The following is a 22,217-nucleotide window of genomic DNA, read 5'->3' as shown; positions in this document are numbered from 1 at the left end:
CAGGCAGCGTCCTGTGATGATGAACGAAAGATAAAGTCATATTTTGACAGGTCGTGTATCTGTACAGCTGCAGCACCGCTACCCAAGCATTACAAACATTCACAAAAGCCACTTCCCTACACGTTTGGAGTATCACCGTCGAAGGTCCTCGACCGTTCAACTTCGTACAACTTCACTTACGTAAATGAAGACAGCGCGCCTACCTCAAACGGCGGAGGCTGCTGCTGCTGCTGCTGCTGCTGCGTAGTATGAGCAACGCCGAGATCGTCACTATTGGACCCCGACGCGCCACAAAGCTGAATTTGCTGCCGCGCCAGCAGCTCGTTCCGCAGGTGCCACAGCTCGTCTTTCAGCGAGTAGACCATGGCCCTCTGCTTGACCATGCGGCGTTCCTCCTCGCGCGCCCGCTCCAGTAGGGCATCGAGCTGGTTCTTCTGCTTGGCGCGGTAGTTCGCGGCCGCCTGGCGGTTGCGCGCCAGCTCACGCGCATGCTGGCCGTTGCGCGGCTTCACTTTCAGGGAAGAGGAGGAAGAAGAAGACGACTTCGTGGTGCGTCGTTTTGATTTGGAGGTTCGGTGGGGCGTGTAGCCTTTCGTGGTGCCGTCGTCTGCGTCCGGAGCGTCCAGGTCGAGTGCCGGTTTTGTATCTGTATAGCTGATTGACGAGTCTAGCATTGTTTTATTGGTGAGGTCTGAGAAGATGGTGGAATCGAAATCAGCCGAGCCATGTGAGGCTCCGGAGGAGTAGGAGCCGAGGGAACGTTGGGAAGGGTCTTGCTCGGACGGCAGGGAGAAGTGAAGCTCTTCGGGGTCGATGAACTGCATGTCAATTTCGATACGGTCTAGGAGGTCTATTCGCTCGTCAAGCCCGAGAGGCGGTCCAAGCTGGCTCATTTGGTGGTACGTGAATCGATGAGAAGGATAAAACGTTGAGTTCGATTAGGAGACCTGACTCGCCTGCAACGACAGACTACCGAGTTGGACTGAGCCGGACAGTTATAGCAGTATGGGAGGCGTCCACCGGTGTGGGATTGCAAAGCCGATTGCACATCGCTTAAAAGGCCGCCACTTTGAGGTAGTCGTTTGCGACAGTCTAGAATGCTGCGCCAGCAAGTGCCTGCAACCCGTATTGGCCGGACAAATTCTCCATGGCTATTATCGGCAGCCGTGAGCAGTCCCGAGGACGTGGCCGACATAGGCGACAAGGCCAAAGCGAGGGGTACAATGATGAAAACCATGCCCCACCCGTCTCTCTGAATGAATGTTGTACGGATATGCAAGGCGGCGCCGGGCTAGTGAGGAGCCCGGAGAAGGCATTTCCGCTCCCCTTTGCAACCAATGAGACATCCAGGATCCGAGGTCCGACGTCTCGCTTGGAAGAGCTCGCCCCACGTCGAGCTCTTCCGAATGTTTGGGCTACACTGCGGCTGGCAGCTCATTGACGCCCTGTTATCAGATTTGAGGGAGACCGGCGGCCGAGGGGGGGCAAACGCATGCTACGCGAGGCCAACACCAGCAGAAAAGTGCCGGTCAGGGCAGTCTGTTGAGGTTGACTTCGTATGACCAACGTAGATGCTCCACCGATCACCACCTGCGGCTGTGATATCCAGGCATGCTGGCACCCTCAATCGCGCCTCCACTTGACACTCCAAATGCGAAGCTCCGGCCTACATGATTGGACCCAAGACATCTTCAAGTTGGCAGCTATGGACCTCTGCGCCGAGCTGCACATCTCAGGCTTCGACCAGGTTCCACCAGCACGAGTAGCCGAGTTCGTGATGAGTCCGTGCCTGATCTTTACCATCCTTCCGATGGACCTCCTTTGCCCCGGTGGTGCGCGGAGGACTGCAAGAAGGGGGAATGTGAGCTTATTTCCGATTTCGCATATCGCACGGCTGTCCGTTACGCATAAGACTAAGTGTGTAGCTGGAAGCGAAGAAGTCCACCATCCCAATTGGGAAGAAGATCTGCCTCTCCTGCACGCTGCAACGGTTCGCAGTGCACAATTACGTCAAAGTAGAACTCGGTGGGACATTCGAGACCCAACCCTCTTGGCTAACATTGCCGTAAAGTGAGACGAAGATCGTACCGCCGCGCCCATGTGGCTCGTGATATGACGCAAACCTGCGACTCGAGCCTGAGCTGAGCCTCCTTAAATCGCTAAGGCTCTCGACAGATGAGACTGGCCGGTGACGAGGTATTTGGCCAACATCAGGAGAGCCAACCCTAGGTTTGAGGCGCCCTCCAAGAATTGTATAACTGTACTTCACACAAGTCTCTACGTGACTTTATGATGCAGCCCAAAGAAAAAGTACAGAAAATTGACCGCCAAGTCAAGAGAAGTCGACCTGCGAGGCGGACGCCTCGAGCCTGTGACAGGTGTCGGCTCAGGAAGGCCAAGGTACGTACCTCTCTTGAGTACCGTGTATATAGCAACTTCACTAACGCACTGTACAGTGTGATGGACAGAGACCATGCAGAACATGCACGGACATGGAGGCAGACTGTGTATACGCTGCCTGGAGGACAAGGGATGCGAAGAAGCAGTACGTGCCATGAGATCCCATTGCCAGACCCTTCAAGCTGATGGCACAAGCCTCCTTAAGATGCAAGACGTCCTGGAAGCAGCAGTCCAACAACTATACCGGGCCACAGTCGACGGAGAATGCTTCCCGGGCAACCCTCCAGTGCCACGCGATGCAGAGGATTCCAAGGAATCCACGATAGCCATCTTGCAAGCTCTTGGCTATGAATGGCCTCTCCTAGATGAGACACGCCCGGAGACATGCAGCAAGGCTATATCACCTTCGCCAATGTCGGTCGACAGCGTGGCCTCTGCTCTTGCACCGAATTCTCGAGCTGTCTCCTCTCCTCGTCCCAGGATGCCGTCGACTCACCTGTCACCCATCAGGCCAACAAGCCAGGCACCGCTTGACACTTCCTTGAAGCTGCCCGCACCCAAAGCTATCGCTGACAAGGAAGAAAACATGGTGGAGCAATTCCAGTCGGCCGTAGCGTGCCAGCAGTCTGACCAACAATCAGTCCCGTCGTTGAACCCCGGCTCGTGGCGTCACACTTCCGGACCTGTGGGCGACGACCTTTTCTTCGACTTCAACCACTATAGCGAAGACACTGCGGTGGGCGACCCACCACTATCGACAAAGAATAACATATTCCCATACCCGCCATCGGATTATTTGTCCGGTCTCTCAACACATTCTGTTCCTAGTGAACCTCTCATACACGACAGCAGTATATCACCCATATCACAGGCGTCGACACTCCGAGCAGAACGCGACTTCACTGACGACCCTTCGATCCTGAAACGCATGGCGTCCTTCACGCCAACGCCAGGCCTGTACAACAAAAGCGCGTCCGCAAAGATGGATTTCCACCGCCCCTCCTCACATAACTTCGGTGATTGGGATGTAGCTGCGGTTGGCGGTGAGCCTTGGCTAGTACAAGCATAGCCGCGAAGTCGAGCTGTGATAGCTGCGACAGGAATGGGCATTGCCGGCACCACCCTTGATTCTTTTTTTTTCTAGCTACATTCTGCGTCCGGAGTAGAGTATGATGACTGTCTCCATCGAGCTTAATACATCTATCATCACAATTGTTGCGACTACTCTACTACCCTCTTAGCCTGCACACATCGCCGCCACCACCGATGTCAAATATTGTAGGGTGGATCTGTCTACATTAGCCTATTGAGTCAACACGGAAATGCTGTCTAAATGTAGCCTGTATTTGATATTTGGTTATCAGGAGATATAAGCCCTTCTCTCAGAGATAAGCATCCAACTTCTTATCCACCACCAGTTTCTCTGTTCCTAGCCTTGTCACACGTGGACCGACTCCTGTACGATCGCCGACCTGCTTGCGTTCTATGCCGGCCGGATACCGACGTAAACAATCGTCCGGCCTCTACAGGCACCTTTCTATCCATGGTGGCGAGGTGCTTGCTTGCTTTTTGTTTTTCGTTTTCCCCTTTCCCTTTTCCCTTGTGCCCACTGACCATACACATGCAGTCCAGGACCTTGCCATCATCGTACTACTACAGCACTACTAGCGGGAGTCAGGAATTTCCAATACAGACCGTTCTTAGGGACACCCGGCATCCTCCAATTCTCCACTAATTCTCTAGAAAGCCATGGGCCCCCACCCAAGCACACTTCGGACTTTGCGATCCCTGACTGAGAGTGAAGGGATCGTGCTGGAGAAGACTTTAGGCTAAGCCGCAATAGCCACGGTACTGTACATGCAGTTCCGTTCGGTCCTTCGGGGAGGGTACATGGGGGGCTTCTAAACATTACGTGGAGAAGAGTCACGAGAGAGAGAGAGAAGGGGGGGTGGGAGAGGGAGAACCCATGATACTCCATAGCACGGAGTTACATTTCCTGGGTGGGGGCTTGCCGGCAGGTTCAAGCCTATCAATCCGGAGACAAGCAATCTGGTTTTGAGACGGGTGCTTTGTTCCTGCTTTTTCCCATGCCTTTGCAGGAGATCGGACTTTGGCAAGAAGGGGAACGGGAGGAGGCGTACGTGTGATCGCTTGTGCAGTATGATCTCAATAAAGCGCGTGAGAGGAAAATCTATCTGGAGCATTCTTGGATACATGATATCATCCATGGCCATCACTGGTGGTCCTTCCTCGTTGTGTGGCTGTCATTATCGAGACCGTGCACGACCGCTGCCAGCGCATGTGGTGTCGAAATGCGTTTGGCCTGGAGACCTGTTTCCAGCCCAGCCTTCTTTGCGACGCGCCTGCAATTCCTTTATGTTTGGGTTCTGTTCTTCTCTATGCTGCTTCAAAGAAAGAACCAGTTCAAATCAGCTGCGCCCTCTCGATACTGTGATCCGCATCCGCTTCGCAACATTGGGTCTCTGAGCGGATGCGAAGGGCCACAGTTTCACCTTACCACTCAGCTTGACGCGTTCCTGGGGCGCAAGCTATTCCAATCGCTCCTCCATTCGCGTTTTGCTTACTTAGTTTTCAAGGTTTCCCCCGAATTGACCTACCGCACACTTGTGCCATTATCGTGTAGCTCTCCAACCGGTTCCTACAACGGATGAGCGACCCTCTCCCTCCCGAAACCAATAAGTGATGATTTCGATCTCGAGGCAGGCCTGTGGGCCCCTAATATTGCAATTATGGTGACGTTGTGTTGCGCAATCGGCATCTTGTAGTTGAATGGATCTCAGGGAACATATTCGGTCCCTGTTGCGTCGGAGGATTGCATAATGCAGTCGGTGAGGAGCAGATAGTTGTCAAGCAAGAGGTCATTTCTATGAGCATGGAGGCTAGCAATCTTGGACCTTGCTGTCGTGTCGCATGCAGGCGAGTCCCAGAAGCACAGAAATGCGTCAATGAAAGATGTAGCGAGTCCTCGTGCCACTACACAACCTTCAGTCCAAACTGAAGGATATGGCTGGTATTGGGACGAGCCCAGACGGGTCAAGTCATGAGTGAGAGAACGACAGCAGCGGTTGTCGATACCATAAAGGACATCTTCCTGTCGTTGATGCCGCTCGGTGGTCAGGTACGGACGGATGAGGTTTGCTCTGGGCAGTCGTCGTCGGGCAGAGCTGTAGTGTCTCTACAGACGTTCCTTCTGCCACATGAATCTCGTGATTATCGCGCATTTCTCACTGTAGACCTCTACGCCACCCCTAGGTGTTCAATGCGATTGTAGTCCTCACGTCCGCTGAGCTCGTCTCCTCCAGGAGCCTTGTGGAATCTTGCGCCCACACTGTACACAAGTCAAGTGTTGGAGTTTTCTGGTGCGCGATGAAGTTTTCGCGGTGGGATTTGAGCGGGAGAAGCTGGTTAGGAAGCTTCATGTTGTTTCATTCGAGAAGAGCCACGTTTGACGTTGGGAGTTTCCGTGCGGAGGACATGCTTTGGTCGTCCCCGTTACTACAGAAATGGCATTTCCGCTCCTTCTATCGACGAAAGTCGGCTGCGTATCCACGCGCTCCCCGTGGCTCTGCTTATCCGTCTGCATGGCCATGTCTCGAAAGGGAAGCATCTCCATAAAATCTCCTCTTTCATCTCCATATTTCAGATTGGTAATTGGGTGTTCGTCCTTTGGATGGCCGGTGCGCGTCATTGAGGAGTACTGAGGTGCCATCATCGGGAGGGTTGATGACGATGCCGTTGAAGAGAACCTGGCAGGCTATAAGTCGTCGAGCCTAGAGCTTCAAACACCGAAAACGCAGGCAGCCCACCTACGCGCTCGAGGACGACGAAAGGACGAAAAGTGCGCGCTTGCTGTGAACATTGTGGTCGTGGCTTCCTTGGTGGCACCAAGCCTCCTAACGGCTGCGCGCATGCGCGACTGACTGCACGAGCTCCGGAAGGCGGAAAGACCCTCGTGGTGCAGTTTCTCACACAATATACATGCGAGCGTGTGGGTCCTACCGGCAGCAACGACATCCATGCGTGAGCACTCTTCGTAGAGTTGTTCAAGGTGTGCCTGGCTCAACTCGACGCGGCTCCGCTAGCGACGTCCGCTCGCTTCCCCTCCACCATTAACCCACTACTCCGTCGAAGTGGAGTCTTCAACAGTGCCATAGGGACGCTTCCACCCTCGTCAAGTATCTTGGTGACTTGCCAGCCGGAATTCGACCCCTCATGAGACAGATCCTTCCGATGACGTCCTGCCACCTACTGACGACGGCCGCACCTCTCCAACATCGGTTTCTGCCTCTGATTGAATTGTTGGTGCGGACATTCTTGACAATCTATTGTCGTTGACCTTCAAGGTCGATAGAACGACTTCATGCCCCCGCTTTCATCGTCAAGATATTTCTTTCGAAGGGTGATGCTGTGATAGAGCCACGCTCTCGTTGGCGTCGATGTCGAGGCGTGAAACAGAGCCTTTGGGTGGGGACCAGGATTGTACGTTGCCGATAAATCGCTGACCATGGATGCCTCAGACACCTACTGACGGAAGCGACACTCGCTGAGCCGCCACTGGTCGCCCTCACTCGAAGAGAATGCGGTCTTCCCTAGTAGGCGACCGCTACCACAAGATTTTGGCTATGCACTGATGCATTTTCTGGTTATCATCCCGTGACCAACCTTGTGGTTTCTGAGCATCCAAGGGCAGATTTCCCAACACGTTCTGACGGTATCGCTGCGCCACTTTATCGACCAGCGGACGAAAGATATTCCACGCTCGGTATGCGCTCTTTGACTCCGGCGCCAGGATCCAGAGATAGTTCAGCGCTTTCCTCGTAGCCGCCATAACCTCTTTCGTTTCATTCTGCATGTGCTGGATGTTCAAGCACATTTCCAGAAGCAACATTGCCGCGGCTCGACAAACGTATTGCAAAAGAACCCACCAGGGGAGAACTTGCGCAACATCCGCTGCGATCGGGTCATCGGGCATTACATCGAGCATTCGAATCGCAGCAGTGACCCCAGCACGCGCAGAGAGCCGGTTGAACTCGGCGCTTCCAGCGGATTCTTGATCAATACGGATCTCGCACATGAAAGGCCGGTATAGGATCATGCGTATACTGCAGAAGTACATCTCCAACTCCAGACTGGAACGTGGATCAATCTGGGTCTGCCCAAGGGATTCCATTTGCAGATCTTGGTGTAGATGCTCCTGCCATTGTTCAAGTTCTCTCTCCATTTTTTTGACTGTGGACTGAACATCGAACCACGTCAAGTCTCCCGGGCTGAGGTATATCTTGGATCCAATCTTATCACTGATTCCACTCAACTCAAGGCTTGCGGCGAAATGAGTCTCGCTCATGTTGAGGCCGAGCGGTACGAGCTTCGACCAGGGTATCGCGCCGCCTTTCAATCGACGTGCAACTTCTGTGCCGTCCCCAATGAAAGCCTTCCAAACCTCGGCGGAATCGTTGTCGGATATTGGAGCATCGATGATATTACCTGGTACATCAGGCAAGCCTTCGCCTGCATTCGAGAACAGCGACCTGAAAGGAACAGTCATGTCCTCAATATGCAAACATTTCGGCCGTCCTGTGGTCTCCGAGAGCAAAACCTCGATGCGGTAGAGAGACCACCAGAGTCTAGATCGACGCGTCAATTCCGAGTCTGACATGACCCCTTCTGTGACTTTGAGGTGAAGTCCCAGAGCCGTGGCGTGCCTTATAGCCTGCGCAACCAGACTCGAAGCCCTGCATGTGATCATCAGCCTGCAATCCACGTTCCGACCATCAAGACCTACCGCTGAATGCTGCCATTGGCCAGCAGGTACAGTCCCAGAACGGCCAAACCTTGTATTAACTCGATGCTCGGGTGGTCAAACTGCATTCGGTGGTCTAGGCCAAGCGCACGTGCGCGAGCGTAGTATACTAGATGATTTTCCGAGAAATCATGGTGTACGCTCGACAAGGTATGCTGCTCGAGATGTGTCATCTGCATCCATTTAGCGCCGACTGCCCACATCACATTGGCCAGTGCGAGACAGCTCCGCTGACCCCAGGTCGGAACGACCCTCTCACCCACCGCATCGTACACATTCTTCAAATCTTGATAAAACTGCTCACGCGGGACAAAGTGGAAGGCGCCTTGCAAAGAATGGAAGTATGCTTCGGTGAGGACCATGACAACTTGCCACGGCGGCAACAGATGCGGATCGACGTAATCCTCATCGATGGCCAGCAAATTCTGGTCATCGGTGTAGTAGGCAATGCCTGTGGCGTCAAGATTCTGCATATCAATCTGGGTAGAGGCGAAGTCGGGATATGACAAAGGCTGCACACCGACGAGATATGCTCCAATCCGTTGCACCCAGGAGACCTCGGACATTTTACCAACATATCCTGGCATACCGGTTCCAGCGTCGAGGTTGACGGCCGATGATAACTCTCGTTGTCTGTCGGGCGAACCAATGTCAGACCTGACAAGGTTCTCGCCAGCACGTCTGAAGTAAGCGCGAGAATCATCCGTGCCCATTGGCATCGGCGAGGTATCCGTCGTTTGAGCTCTTTCGAACGTCCGGCCGCTGCTCGAACTTCCTGGATCTTGGCTGAGGCCCAGGCTGCCCGACCGCGAACTTTCTGGAGGCTGGTCCGACATCTAGAGGGGGATTAGTGCCCGACAAGACGGTGAATCTGATGCAACTGCAGCGGCAAACCTTTTCAATGAGGTCTAGGATATCCTGATGCTTCTGGCCTTCGAAGTCAGGGGAGTCCGTCAGGCCTTTCAAGACGGACAGCAACATCTTTTTGTCGTCTTCCAGCTCGACGATCCGCTGATTGCTCTTGGCTATGTCTCTGACTCGTTATCAGTATAGCTGTCCTTCTCTTGACCATCGAGGTACTGACTTCTTGGTACGCTCTCGCTTGCGATCGCTGTACGTGCATACGGCGTCGTCTTTGGTGCATTTGACGCACCGAACACCGTTGGAGCACTTGGCGCGCAACTCTCGACAGCGGTCACAGGCATGGCTGGTTCGCACGCGTGGAGGAACCTCCACGGGTCGATACGGCTGCCCAGCGCTGAAGCGACTCTGCATTTGCGTCTGCTGGGCAGTACCGGGCGTGATGGGAACGGCGGCGTCAGCCTTGGGCGCCATAGGCGACACTCACTGAGAGTGTGTAGTTATCGCGATAGGCAACAGTGGAGAGGCTCCGGGCAGGCCAATACTACGCGAACAGGCGAGACTTTGAAGCCCTGAAGTATCGGACCCCGATTTCGTTGCGCATTTAGGTCAGTGAGGGCTGCCACGGCACAACGTTGAGCGAGGAACCAATGACCATATCGCTAGGACGTATCGAACCAGCAAATTCAAAGGCAGAGCGTCCTGGCGCTGCAGAATGAGGTCGATTGCCGGCGACTCGAATCTCGATTTCAGGAACGGGATTGCAATTCCGACCACTGAGCCACCATGTGGGGCGGGGTAAATTCTCGGGTGCGGCACAGGGATTCGACGATTCACATCATTTATGCCCCATAGCTAAACTCTTATTGGGCCCAGGGGTATGGAGCTGCAGAATGGAAGCCCATTACCCACCTGCAACCTCCTACAGACACGTAACAACAGGTCTTGTATGTGTGCAACGTTCTTACCCACAGTCACTTCGACGAGCGAAACACATGGGTCGGAAAAAACTGCTCCGAAGGCCTTGCGGTATCTGACGGATCCGTTCATGTCGATCTCTTTCCCCCGCGCCCAATCGGAGCCCGCTTGAGGGGGGTGGGAGAGGGTCGATCTGCTAATCTGCTGTCATTGGCGGGACGATTTGAGCCGGGGTATTTGTATGGCTGGCTGCTTTGGAGACGGGCAGGAACAGAGGACAACTGTTCTAGACCGTTTGCTGTTGGGCAGGGCTAGAATGTTCGGTAGATGAGATGATAAAAGTCACTTTTGGTGGATGATGAAAATGCGTATGTTGTGCGGAACCATGACATCAATTCAGACGTTTGCAAAGCCAGCTGTGCTATCTTGACACGGTTTTTTTTACTCTTGAACTGTGTGAAACCCATTCATAAATGTCGGATTCTACCTATCCGCCTTTCGCCATTCGCCATTCGCCGGGGCGCCATGCAAAGGTAATTACATCGATACAAAGAACCCCACTAATCTCGTCGCGAACACAGGAGTCTCGCCGTTGAGGAAGGGGGTGCAGCGATCATCATGACAGGGACTTCTTCTTTTTCTTCTTCTTCTCGCCCTCGCCGTCGACGTCGGCGTGTTTGCGCTTCTTGTCACTGACTGCATCGGCATCGGCATCTGCATCGGCGCCGCCGACGTCAGACTCGCGCTTCTTTTTGCTGCTCTTGTCCTTATCTTTCTTCTCGGACTTGTCCTTCTTGCGCTTCTCCTTCTTCTGCACGGCCGTAGGCTCGACGTCGAACATCTCCTCGTCAACGTCGGCTTTGGGCTCGTCGTCGAGGTCGAGTTGGGCCAGGACTGTGTTCATGGCGTCTTTCTGATCATCGGGTTAGACGCCACCCTTTCACGCAATGTGGTTTGAGATGGGCATGTGAGTACTTACCATAGCGGTCTCGTTCTTTGTAGGCTGCGTGCCACTTGAGTAGAAGTCTAGGCGCTCCTCGACTTGCTTCCTCAGCGCCGCGCCAAAGACTGTGTTTGGGGTTTCGCTGAAGTTGTCGATTCGAGATGCGATCGAGCACTTGTTCGCGAGGAATCTGGAGATGCGGCCCTTGTTTTTCTGGCCTGCGCGACCGATGAATGATGAGTGGTAGAGCAAGCCGTATTTAGGGGTGTTGCCCTTGGTCTTTAGAGCACGGAAGAGCGCCTTCTCTGCACCAAGGATTTGCACCGTAGATGCCGGGTATTTGGAAAGGTTGGTAAGACTGCCAGCATGGGAGATCAGTCGCGCACCGACAATCTCGCCGATGAGCGCGGCGAGGTTGGGAGCCACCACGCTCATTTTCGACACTAGATAGCTGTAAAGTGTCTTGCGGTAGTTGGCGAGGCTGACCACTCGTTGTGCGAATAGCGTGACATTCTCCATATCTGTAGGTGAGATGTCTTGACCCATGCTGATTTTGGCTGTATTGATGATGCTCTTTGCAATGTCTTCGTCGTCATCCACAATGGCGGCAAGATCATGTATGCTCTCATCGGTGAGAGTCTTCTTGTCCTTGATGAACAACGCCGTCTGGGCATACTTGTGGTTGTCCGACACAATCTTGACCAGTTCGGGGAAATGCCATCCATACCACTCGCGAACGCGCATAGAAAAGGTATTAATGGCCTTGTCGAGTTGGTCGAGAATCGCAATGGCTTGGATGATATGGTTGTCGTTCTTTTGAACCGAGAACTTGACCTTTGCTCGGGAGTAGGCGTGACCGAGACCAAGTTGTGCGGTGCCTGTGTCTCCCTCGCGCAATTTCTTGATCATCTTCTCCGAATGCAGGCGGATGCCTCGTAGCATATCCGCCACCACCTCATTGGTGTCACTGGTTTCGCATTCGATCTTTGGGAAGTGCGTCTTGATGCTGCCAGCCAGATTCTTGTCCGAGACACCCAGGACTACTTTGCCCTTCTTTCCACCACTTGGCAGGTTCAGTTCGAGAAAAGCTCGCAGGAATTCCGAAGCGATGCCCTCGGAGACGTCGTGAAGCTCCTCAAGCGCTTGTTTACCTGTTCTTCTCTAGTTAACACAAGATCACAGCCGGCTAGGTTTGGTAGTCCGTACTCGAAAGGCAGAAAGCTGACAAGGTCAACCATTTTGCCAAATTTGGCAAGGTCCTGCACGCTGTCTTGGACCTCTTTGAGTCTGTTGCCGACAGCATCGGCCTTGTGGACAACTTTGTAGAGTGAGTAGCCCATAGAGCTCTCGAAAAGCAAGTGGTCGGCCATGGTGGAAATGTTTTGCAGCGGTAGGAGCTCTGCGCGGGACTTTCGAATGGCCGCGATCGGCTGGCCTCTGATGCGCGCACGGCAAGACTCCTGCTGCAGGCTTGCTATTCTCAACGAGAGATCTAAGGATACAGAGGCACTGTCTCAGTGTCAAGAGAGGTAGAGTCGCCGGCGTATGCACCACCCCAAGCTGTGCAGCAACTTTGCGACCGACGATTAAGAAATTTTGCCCGCCGGTCTGAAATGCAGGCTTGGCGGTCGGTAGCGGGTAAACTTGAGTCCGACGTCGGCCGCTGGCCCTGCTTGTTCTCCTTCTACCACACCGCGACGATCATTGGGAATTCTAAGAAACACTTTTAGATTTAACAAAGTGATTGATAACGTTTGGTTTATTGCTGTATGACGCCGCTGATTGCGCCCAAATGGGAGTGGTGTTTTGTAAGATGAAAATGTGCTCTCTCAGCTCGCCGATCTCGTCGTACGTTGGGCTGGCGAGCGCGATTACTTGCGCCCCTCGGATGTGCTGTATAGCATATGCTGTAGTCGACAACAGGTCTAGTATCGGATGAAGACTCCCGAGACCAGATTCTCGCCGGCTGCTCCACCTCCACTTCTCCTGTTTCCTCCCTCGCTTCCACTACTATGTCTTGAACTTGCACTTTGCTTCCTGCTCAAGCCTCTCTCGCTCTCTCTCTGCTTGCCTTTATCTTTTGACAAATGTTCTGAACTGCGCTGAGTGGCTGCGAGACTGTACTGAGGGCCCAGGTGTATCAAGTCGGCACTTTGAGGAGAATGTCTGGAGCGGTTCGCCAAATCATCGGACGGCGTCAGCAGCCTGCTGGAATGCGATGATCCCGAAGTAGATGCGTGGCGGGAGACTTCAGCATGTCGGTATTGCTGAGCACTAGTAGAGCTTTGGGTATGTCCTTGTTGCTGAAAGGCAGTTGAAACGCTGACACCGGGTGTGAAGGTGTTTGGGCTCCTTCCGTGTCTGGAACCGACGCAAGGCGACATTGACGCTCCGAAGTAGCCAGATTCCATATTGTATGCGTCCTCTGGTCGGAGGAAACGGTCGGTCGTTGTCCTGCGTTCTCCTGATTGTGGACGGTGAGTCTGCCCTGGACTGCTACCTTGACTGTGACGGCTGCTGGACATTGTCCGTTGACGAAATGCAGTTCTAAGTGAACTGGGCAACGGTTGCAGTCCGAGACGATCGCTAACCGGGTTGTGCTATGGTTAGATTTATGTGAAGGAGACCAGATGGCTAGGGAGGTCGTGAACTAACCTCTTTCGAGGGTACCTGGTTGGCGCCGGCCTCGTGCCCGAAAGTTTCTGAAGACTTCGTCGCTATGGCCACGAGATGTGGACGAGGACGGACAATGTGTCGCGATCAACGAGCAAAATTAGTTGACTATATGGTTCGGAGACAGCACAGCCCACGGCAGAGGTGCAAAAGTGGCCGGTAATGACTCTCGGTCGCAAAGGAGGTATCCAATCGCGTCCAGCTAGAGCGACAGTGACCAATAGGGTAAACGAAAAAACGACGTTTCACGTTGTTAGTCGGTCGATATAGCAAGTCCCTAGGATAGATCGCTCGGATGTCAACCCATGGCCACACGGGATACGAGATAAAGTCTGTCCTTTCGGCGAAGCCATGGTCTCATGGCCGCGGAGCAGCGTCTGCCAATCTCCCATCATCGCGGAAACATGCAAACGATCGAAGCCGTGCCAGAGCAGATTCCAGCACGTCGAACTAAATGGGCGACTAAACCACAATGAGGTATGAGTGGTATAGTCGGACCTGTCGTGAGTGACTGCTGCCTGAGTCACAAGTCTCCAGCCTAGCCTTGTGAGACGCTTGCCTCGTCCAGCTGAACCAGGGTTCAACCCGATTGCCCTGGAATGACATAATCTGCGAGAATTGCCTCGCCCAGAGCCGAGAGGCATGCAGACGCACCTCTAGCGGTATCAGCCTTGCCTTGGATGACTACGTCCATCTCCACATTCAAAGCAGGAGACGCTCGCTGGCCCCCAACTGCTAGCTGGGGGGCGAGATTGGGCAATAGTAGTTGGTTCGGAGTAGTGAGCTCAACCGAAACCCAAGTTCGAAAACTCCAAACCCATCGAAGAGGCCTGCCCTGGGCCAACGGGATCGGCATGGAACCGCATCCGCGTGACTGCGCGTCAAACCGTGCCGGGTCTCTCCACAAAGGCCACACGACCAGACGGCAGTCTGTGCAGTACGTTCATTCTGACAAAGTCCTTTCGTCATAAATCAACCATGGGGAACCAAAATCGCGCGTACAATAATGCTACGCAGCACATTAGGCAACCCTCATTTACGCCTGCGCTTCCAGACAAGAAAAATACGATGCATCAAAGAACCGAACCATTGAGTTGTGCCACGGTTGAACCAACGCAAGCCACGGAGTAACGAGCCCAGCTAAAAATAGGCGGCCATCTAAATCCCAGCGGGGAGGTCACGTCCCGGGAGGACTCGCTTGACTGAACGTGCAAGGAGAATGAATCTTGTTGAATACCTTCCTATCCCACAGCAAACAGTGACGCAGCCGAATTACTGCCTACCTTCAGCCTGGTGTTCTCTTGGGATCTGTCCGGTCTGGACTGTCACATTACTAATACTGTCCTGGCGGAACCAATGGATCTCCGCGCGCGCCGTCGCTCTACTGTACAGATCCGGCGTGCAAATGGTACCAAGTACGCCTTGGCAGTTCGGGTGCCCACCCACAGCCCTCACGTATTCGAGTATTTGAGGCCTCGTAGCCGAACGCCAGTGTACGGAGTAGCAGTAGCAGACAAAAGTACTGCACTGCCATACTGCACAAACTTGGTAGACCCGGGGGCCATGTCAACATATTTCCTACAAATCCTTAGAGTGGAAAGCGAGAATATGTGCAATGTTTGCAGCGTACCTCTGAGGTTCCTTCCCGATCACTCGTCCACGAAAACCGATGGTACAGAGCACCTTTGATGATGATCACCCCTTTCCCGCTGCCAGTGGCCCCAGCATTGCAGATCCCCAGCTAACCCTCCGCTCCTCTCCCTTCATCTCTAGTGTTTCCTCGCCGCTAGAGACGTCGTGTGAGAGAGAGCTGAGAGTGATATCCCTGCCCCAGAAAACCAGCATGGAAGTTCTTTGGCTGCCCCCCCCGGGTCCCTTTCCTTTCCCGCGGGCGCCCCCCAGATGCACAGGATGGAAATTTGCTTACTGACTTCGTATCTCGAGCCAACAATCCAGCTGGTGCCTTCGCTGTCCTACGGAGGTACCGTTACGGCAATGCGAGGCTTGGCCACACCTCTACTTCCCTGTCCGGACGGTGCAGATAACCTCTTCCCCTCACCAGGCACACCGCCACAAACATACCAACAGGTGACAAACGACAGTACAAGTATCAGCAACGCACGGCTCTGGTTAGCTTTTGCGGAACTTAGCCCTAGAACTTTCCCCCGCTTCCGCACGGACGCTACTGCACAGTCGCAACATCGCCCTCGTCTCAGTAGCATTCAGCAAAGGTTATAGTATCAAGTCATCGACGGCAACATCCCACATTTAAGTCGGTGGTTTACAAGCTAACAAGTCTCTGTCATCAAAAGTCGTCGTGTTCAATCTGTTCTATCGACTATAACGCCTTGACGATACCCATCCAGTCTAATGCAGACGTCGGTCTTCAACCTCTGATCTAAATGCAGCCACTGATGCTCATCGTTAATGCCCCTGTCGACATGCAGTATAACCACGCCTAGCATAAGTGCGAACTCCTTCGAACGCTGAATGTCATACTCCTGCTCCTGCTTCTGCCGATGCTGATGCTGGTCATGCCATGTGCTGCCTAAAATCGAGTCATAAAGCCTTGTCGCACTGTCCACATTCTGGCTCTTTTGCCAAAAATGTACATTGGGATCGTGAAAAGCAGGCACACAATCTGAATTCCACCAATGATCAGAAACACTTGCTTGCTTCCATCATGTTCAAGCCAATTGGGAAAGAAAAGGCTGAAGACCAAACCGTGAAGGATGTTCTTGCTGAAGTTCAACGTCACCAATGCTTCGCCGGCGAACTGGCGATATGAATCCACGCAAAAGGTAATGGCCGTGGTGGCACCAAGAGAGCACCCAAAGGAAATGATTCCGAAAAAGACTGTCGGCACAATCCATTTGTCTTTCTCTTCGGCTGACCATCCAAAGCCCATGAGGCCAATTGCAGTTGTGACTGCGATTGGGATGCCCATCAACAAGCGGAACTCCGGTTCATATACCCCGCCGTTGCGCCGGGAGAGGTATCGCACCACAATATCGGACCCCTTGCCAGCGATTGCGGTGCCTCCAATGCCGCCGATGAAGGGCGCTAGGTAGACCAAACCAACCTGCAAAGAGGTGAAGTTGTAGGAGCTGCGATTCGCATAGACATGCGAAACTGATTCCGAGAGGACGATGAGCCAGCCAACAGACAAAGAGTAGACCAGAGCAGACCAGAGAACTGATGGATAGGCGAAGAGTATGAAGGGCCGAAAGGCCGCCCGGAACCAATTGGTCGTAGCAAGGCGACCATTCCATGGCTTCAGAGTATCCCTGTAGCCCTTTGGTGGCGAATTCTTGAGATCTGTCGTGTATCGCATCATTGCAGAAGTCTGTGGTACGCTGCGCGCGGACTGTGGACGCTCAGGTACAGGCTCTTTCTCCGAGACTTTTGGCGTGGAGAAACCATCTGAAGGAGAGATTTGAGTTGGCGCCTGGGACTCGATTGTCGGTGCGTGATGCAACATATAGTCCTTGCTCTCGATGTTGCTGTAATACGGTGAGTTCATGTTGTGGAGATGGGGAAGCTGGCCGTAGTCATACTCAGCTGGTGCAGGAGCTGCTTCGGGCGGTGGAAGCTTGATACCGGATGGCTTAACTTTGAGTCGGCGTGAGCTATCCCGAGACGGACTCTCAAAGTGTGCATGAAGGTTGGCATCGTGAAGGCGTTGCTGTCGTTCGGTCATCGGCGAGTCGGGCGCTGTTTGTCCCTCAGCCTCCGCATGCTCCGACCGAGGTTGAGACCTTGTACGGGGTCGGCCGAGCCTTGAGGTGCTTCTGCGATGGAAGGACGGTCTCCGACTCCGAGACTTGGGTCGAGGAGTTCGGTCCCAGAATGTCTCAGGGACAAAGAAGAAGAGGCTTATGGTGCAGCAACCAACAACGATTGCTACGACGTAGAAAACCCAGCGCCAGTCTTTGGCTTGGATGATGACAGCCGAAACGAGGGGTATGAGGTTCTTGCCTCCAAGCAGCAGAAGACCGTAGATACCCACGCGGTAAGCTCGCTCGTGTAGGAAGAAGATCTCGGCGATGGTAGCAGAAGGTAAGCACTCAACGGGGCTGACTGCGATACCCTGGAAAACTCTCGCTGTCGCTAGACTGGCAAAGTTGGGGGACAACGCACACCAAATGGAGGTCAGGAGAAAGAGGATCGAAGAGAAAATGTAGACTGGTCGTTTGCCCCACAAGATGGCTGTCGGGGACATGACAACGGAGCCCACCCCCAGACCCATCATGTACAGGCCTGTGGTCAGAGCCACTCGCGAATAGGTCACGTCGTAGGTCTCTGCAACCGCGTTGAAACCCGCGGCAAGGATAGGTGTCATGCCGCCGCCAACCATGCCTGGACCAGGTGATGTCAGTAAGAATGATCAGGAAAATGTTAGGACAGTGGAATGGTGAGCTCGTTGTTGGGCACAACAAATAAGTGTCCTTCTTTCGGACTAGAAGAGAGCAGGGAACTGACAGTAGAATCCTAGGCTGAACAACGCTGCATCTCGTCGCCACATAGGCCAATTGAGAGGGTCATTGAGCGAGTCATCTGGTTGGGGATCCAGGATTATCTCTCCATTCGCTGTCCGCTTCTTTTCCTCCTGGGTCGGCTGTCTTTGGGCAGGCTGATAGTCTTGAGGAGGCATGGAAGATTGACGACGTCCGTCAGGGGACTCTCGGCGCATGCCAAGCGGCTCATTTTTCTTAGATGCGAGCAGTAGGACGGTTCCAGGGACTTCTTCAGTTCTGGTGTCATTGAGGATGCCAAGACTCCATTTCTCTATGCGAGGACCAGCCCTTTCGTGCGTCGACGAGGGTTGTGAACCCGGCTGGAGGGGAATGTCGACAAATGTCGAACGTCCATTGTTGCTTCCGTCGGTATTCGGGTCAGCATTGGGTGTCCTGCTCGTTGCATCGCTTTCTGGAGGCATATACGCTCACCAGCGACGGAGGGTGATTACGAGCGCTTCGCCTGGGTATGCGGATGGGGAAGGCTTCCTTAAAGCAATCTAGCTAGAAGAGACGCAAAGTCGTGTAATATGCACGAGACGTTCAGTTTGAGGCAAGACGTCTTAGCGGATGTGGGCGGATGCAAACCTTAAGGATATAAATCTGGGCAGAAGGTTTATGACAACTTAGGGATATTAGGTGATGAGGTGATGAGGTGATGAAGATAAGAGGTCTAGGATATGGCCGTGGTGTTGTCAAGATGTTATGGGCACAGTTCGCTCCTGCTCATCTCCATAGCACACATTCCAACAGGCGCGACGAGCATGGTCATGCGGCGAGTCGTATCATGTGGAACTATGCAGCAATAAGCAGAACGTGAGCGGGTAATGGAGACTGCATGCCCAGTAAACACAACACAAGGGGCTTGTCAAAACGCCTTATGACGTTGTTTCGAGGACCCTGTCGTTGCTATTCGCGGAAGGCCCAGGCTCTGGTGGCCCCCGGGCCTTCGGCGCATGCAACTCAAGGCTGCCCTTTGCAGGTGAGCTGCAGATCAAACAATAATCACAAGGTGAACAAGGCCGAGATTAGACCCGCACGACACGATACGAAGTCACAAGATACCAGACGTTGCCTGTCATTCGTCTATGCTATGTGCAATGGCTTGCTGCTGCACACTACACCATGGATCTGCGTAGAGAAGAGTGTCGGTCTACATAGCACCAACAACTTTGTGGTGCCACGGTACTTTTTCTCTAGTCGATCAAGCCCCGCCAGAACGCCCGTGCCATCGTCAAGTCATGCATTGCAAGATCGTCAATGTCCGTTGGTGCCATTGACAGCTCCATTGGCTTTTTGATTCTTGACTTCCCTGCGCACGCGCACCGCATCAGCTAGCTGCTCCAAGACCTCGACTGTCGTATCCCAGTTAATGCAAGCATCGGTGATGCTAATTCCCTTCTTGAGACTGGGCAGCCCACCTTCAGGCGGTACCTTCTGACTGCCCTCTTCGATGTTGGATTCAATCATGACTGCTACAATGGCGTCTTCTCCCTGGCGAAGCTGGTCACCGATGGCTTGTGCGACGCCGGGCTGGTTGCGGTGATCTTTCTTGGAGTTACCGTGTGAGCAATCGATCATCATGACTTCTTTCTGGCCTTTCTTCCGCAGAGCTTCCCGGGCAGCCTTAACACTCTCCGCGTCAAAGTTGGTACCTCTTGTACCTCCTCGCAGAATCACGAAGCCGTCCTCGTTGCCACTGGTCCGCGTGATCGCGGCCAAACCTTGCTTGGTCACACCCATGAAATGATGTCTTGCTGCTGCAGCTCCAACAGCGTCAATGGCAACACCCAAAGACCCATCCGTACCATTCTTGAAGCCGATCGGGAACGACAAGCCAGATGCCAGCTCCCGGTGAAGCTGAGACTCTGTCGTGCGGGCACCAATGGCCCCAAGTGAAATGAGATCAGCAAGGAACTGCGGAGATATAGTATCGAGCATCTCGCTGGCAATGGGCATGCCACTGTCGGTCAGATCGGCATACAATTGTCTTGAGACTCGCAGACCCTTGTTGATCTTGTAAGACTCGTCAATATCAGGATCGTTGATGAGACCCTTCCATCCAACCGTGGTTCGGGGCTTCTCGAGGTAAGCTCGCATGATGATACATAGGTCGCCGGAAAGCTTGGAGCTCAGTTCCTTGAGCCTGCCAGCGTATTCAAGGGCTGTGGCAGGGTCGTGAATCGAGCAGGGACCGACCATGACCAAAAGGCGGTCATCATTCTGGTGGATGATCTCTTTGCATTCTCTTCTGCCTTTGGACACAGTCTCTTGTGAGGTCTGAGAAGCGGGGACTTCGCTTTGTAGGAGGGCAGGAGGAATTAAGGGGTCGTAGCCCTGGACGCGGGTGTCCTCACTGAGCATTGGACTGTCAAGCGCAGGCATGGTGGACTGGAGGATTTGCTTCACACTAGGACCTGCAACAGCAGTGCAGTTCGTTGCAACGTGCTTTATAAGGTACAGACGTTTCGGAAAGCACGAGTAAACAAGTTGTAAAAGAAAAGTGACCGTGAAGTTTTGAAATTGCACAGGGACAGCTGGTGGTGTGGTTTCTGACTCTAAATCGTAGAACCTTCCCCAAGCTGGCAGAAAAATCGCAGGGTGGGCCAGGCGGTGAAGCGCATCAACGGGAGGGGTCAGCCTCGACAGACAGGGGTCAAGGACCCCGTCATCGGCGTTTATCCTAGTGGTCAGCGGTCAACTGCCAATCATGACCCAACGTTAAACAACATGTTGTACTGATGTACTTGAAACCATTTTCATATTAGGGCTGTTGACCCGCTCTACCTTGCATTGTCTGCTACAATCGCAAAACTCTGGACAGAGCTACCATTCAGATGTTCAGGCAACGCAGAATATCGGCAACCCGCAATTGGTAAAGTAGGTCGATCAAATCTGCCAGTGTTGTGCCACCATGTTCCCTGCACAAGCTTAGACGAAGATGACGCCGATGAAGAGCATCCACAACCCCAAGGTGAAGGGAATGGTGGTGTCACACCCGCGATTATTTGAGGGATTGTATGATGATGGCGTTGGCTGGCCGGTGCCAGTCGTAGCCGAGCTCGCAGCTGTACCTCCATCAATACTACCTGACGCAGATTCCGTAGTGGCCTCAACATCGGTGGATGTAGATGGCTGTGTGATGGCAGTTGAGATAAGAATGGATTGTGTTTCTGTCTGCACAGTGATTGACGTAAGACCTGTCTCAGAGCCGACTGTCGTATTCGTGAAGGACGATGTGGAACTGCTACCTGGGCTAGTGCTGAGGGAGGCAACGGTACTGAAAACCACAGTCGTGACCGTCACAGTGGATGGGATACAGGTAGGAGGGGGTGTTGATGCAACAGAACCGGAAGCAAGATATCCGGAATCACTGCCAGGCAAGTCATTGATCGCCGGAATAGAGCTGGCTGAGACTGAGGTAGGCTGGACAGCAGAGTTCTCGGGGTCGTTGATCGTCAGAGAAAGTGTTCGAGTAATGGTCCCTTCTGTCGTGGTAAGGAGGGAGGTGACGGTTGGACTGGTCTGAGGATTCTCGATCGCGTAAGACGACGAGCAAGCCCCTGTAATTGTGAGTCTCGAGATGCGAGTGGCGGAGTTTGGAAAACTTACAAGTGGTCGAAGCATCAGTGCAGCAGAATTCGGCGGCGGCAGGGTTGTAGCAGCCAGTGCCGCAGGGAGCAAGACCATTGGTGCAGGCATAGCCAGGAGTGGTGGCGAGAACGAAGTCCGGTCCCAGAACAAGGAGGAAGAGGCTGATGAGGACCATCTTGACTTGTGACGAGGCCATGTCGATGATGTTAGAGAGTAGGAGTCGTTTAGGATGCGATGAAAAAGTCTGCCGTGGTGATTTAACTAACGAGTGTGCGCGTGCTTGGTTAGAGACAGAAGTTCTTGGAAGACGACATAAAATAAGCCGACCGATACTGATACTAGAACCAGCGTTGATAAAGAAACGAAAGAGAGCGGACAGGTGAGGTTTGTTGTCGCGGATCAAGTTTGTTAGAAGCCGTTGCACGGGGAAGCTGCGTTTTGTGCAGTCACTTACCTTCAATCTCCGTCACTGCAGCACTTTCCAGAATTC

The 22,217-nt window shown here is 53.4% G+C and overlaps 6 protein-coding genes across 6 annotated transcripts; all 6 read right to left on the bottom strand.

The window, feature by feature from the left end:
- Positions 1 to 176: 176 nt before the first annotated feature.
- HMPREF1541_00231 (uncharacterized protein) lies at positions 177 to 893 on the bottom strand (the record flags this gene model as incomplete). The annotated part of the gene is made up of 1 exon (XM_008712538.1): positions 177 to 893. The coding sequence occupies one exon, from the start codon at positions 891 to 893 to the stop codon at positions 177 to 179; it is 717 nt and encodes a 238-aa protein (XP_008710760.1).
- A 6,131-nt stretch (positions 894 to 7,024) lies between these two features.
- On the bottom strand, positions 7,025 to 9,202 carry HMPREF1541_00230 (uncharacterized protein; the record flags this gene model as incomplete). Its single annotated transcript, XM_008712537.1, has 3 exons — positions 7,025 to 8,153; positions 8,204 to 9,057; positions 9,116 to 9,202. 3 exons carry the CDS (start codon positions 9,200 to 9,202, stop codon positions 7,025 to 7,027), a joined length of 2,070 nt encoding a protein of 689 aa, XP_008710759.1.
- A 1,414-nt stretch (positions 9,203 to 10,616) lies between these two features.
- HMPREF1541_00229 (uncharacterized protein) lies at positions 10,617 to 12,313 on the bottom strand (the record flags this gene model as incomplete). The annotated part of the gene is made up of 3 exons (XM_008712536.1): positions 10,617 to 10,913; positions 10,980 to 12,099; positions 12,150 to 12,313. The coding sequence occupies 3 exons, from the start codon at positions 12,311 to 12,313 to the stop codon at positions 10,617 to 10,619; spliced, it is 1,581 nt and encodes a 526-aa protein (XP_008710758.1).
- A 3,851-nt stretch (positions 12,314 to 16,164) lies between these two features.
- On the bottom strand, positions 16,165 to 18,555 carry HMPREF1541_00228 (uncharacterized protein; the record flags this gene model as incomplete). Its single annotated transcript, XM_008712535.1, has 2 exons — positions 16,165 to 17,975; positions 18,099 to 18,555. The coding sequence occupies 2 exons, from the start codon at positions 18,553 to 18,555 to the stop codon at positions 16,165 to 16,167; spliced, it is 2,268 nt and encodes a 755-aa protein (XP_008710757.1).
- Positions 18,556 to 19,390: 835 nt separating this feature from the next.
- HMPREF1541_00227 (3-deoxy-7-phosphoheptulonate synthase) lies at positions 19,391 to 20,518 on the bottom strand (the record flags this gene model as incomplete). The annotated part of the gene is made up of 1 exon (XM_008712534.1): positions 19,391 to 20,518. One exon carries the CDS (start codon positions 20,516 to 20,518, stop codon positions 19,391 to 19,393), a length of 1,128 nt encoding a protein of 375 aa, XP_008710756.1.
- Positions 20,519 to 21,064: 546 nt separating this feature from the next.
- HMPREF1541_00226 (uncharacterized protein) lies at positions 21,065 to 21,923 on the bottom strand (the record flags this gene model as incomplete). Its single annotated transcript, XM_008712533.1, has 2 exons — positions 21,065 to 21,696; positions 21,746 to 21,923. 2 exons carry the CDS (start codon positions 21,921 to 21,923, stop codon positions 21,065 to 21,067), a joined length of 810 nt encoding a protein of 269 aa, XP_008710755.1.
- Positions 21,924 to 22,217: the final 294 nt, after the last annotated feature.

Source organism: Cyphellophora europaea (assembly GCF_000365145.1).
Source record: "Cyphellophora europaea CBS 101466 unplaced genomic scaffold supercont1.1, whole genome shotgun sequence".
In the NCBI taxonomy this organism is placed as follows: Eukaryota; Fungi; Ascomycota; class Eurotiomycetes; order Chaetothyriales; family Cyphellophoraceae; genus Cyphellophora; species Cyphellophora europaea.
This window is presented reverse-complemented; position numbering and strand designations above follow the sequence as displayed.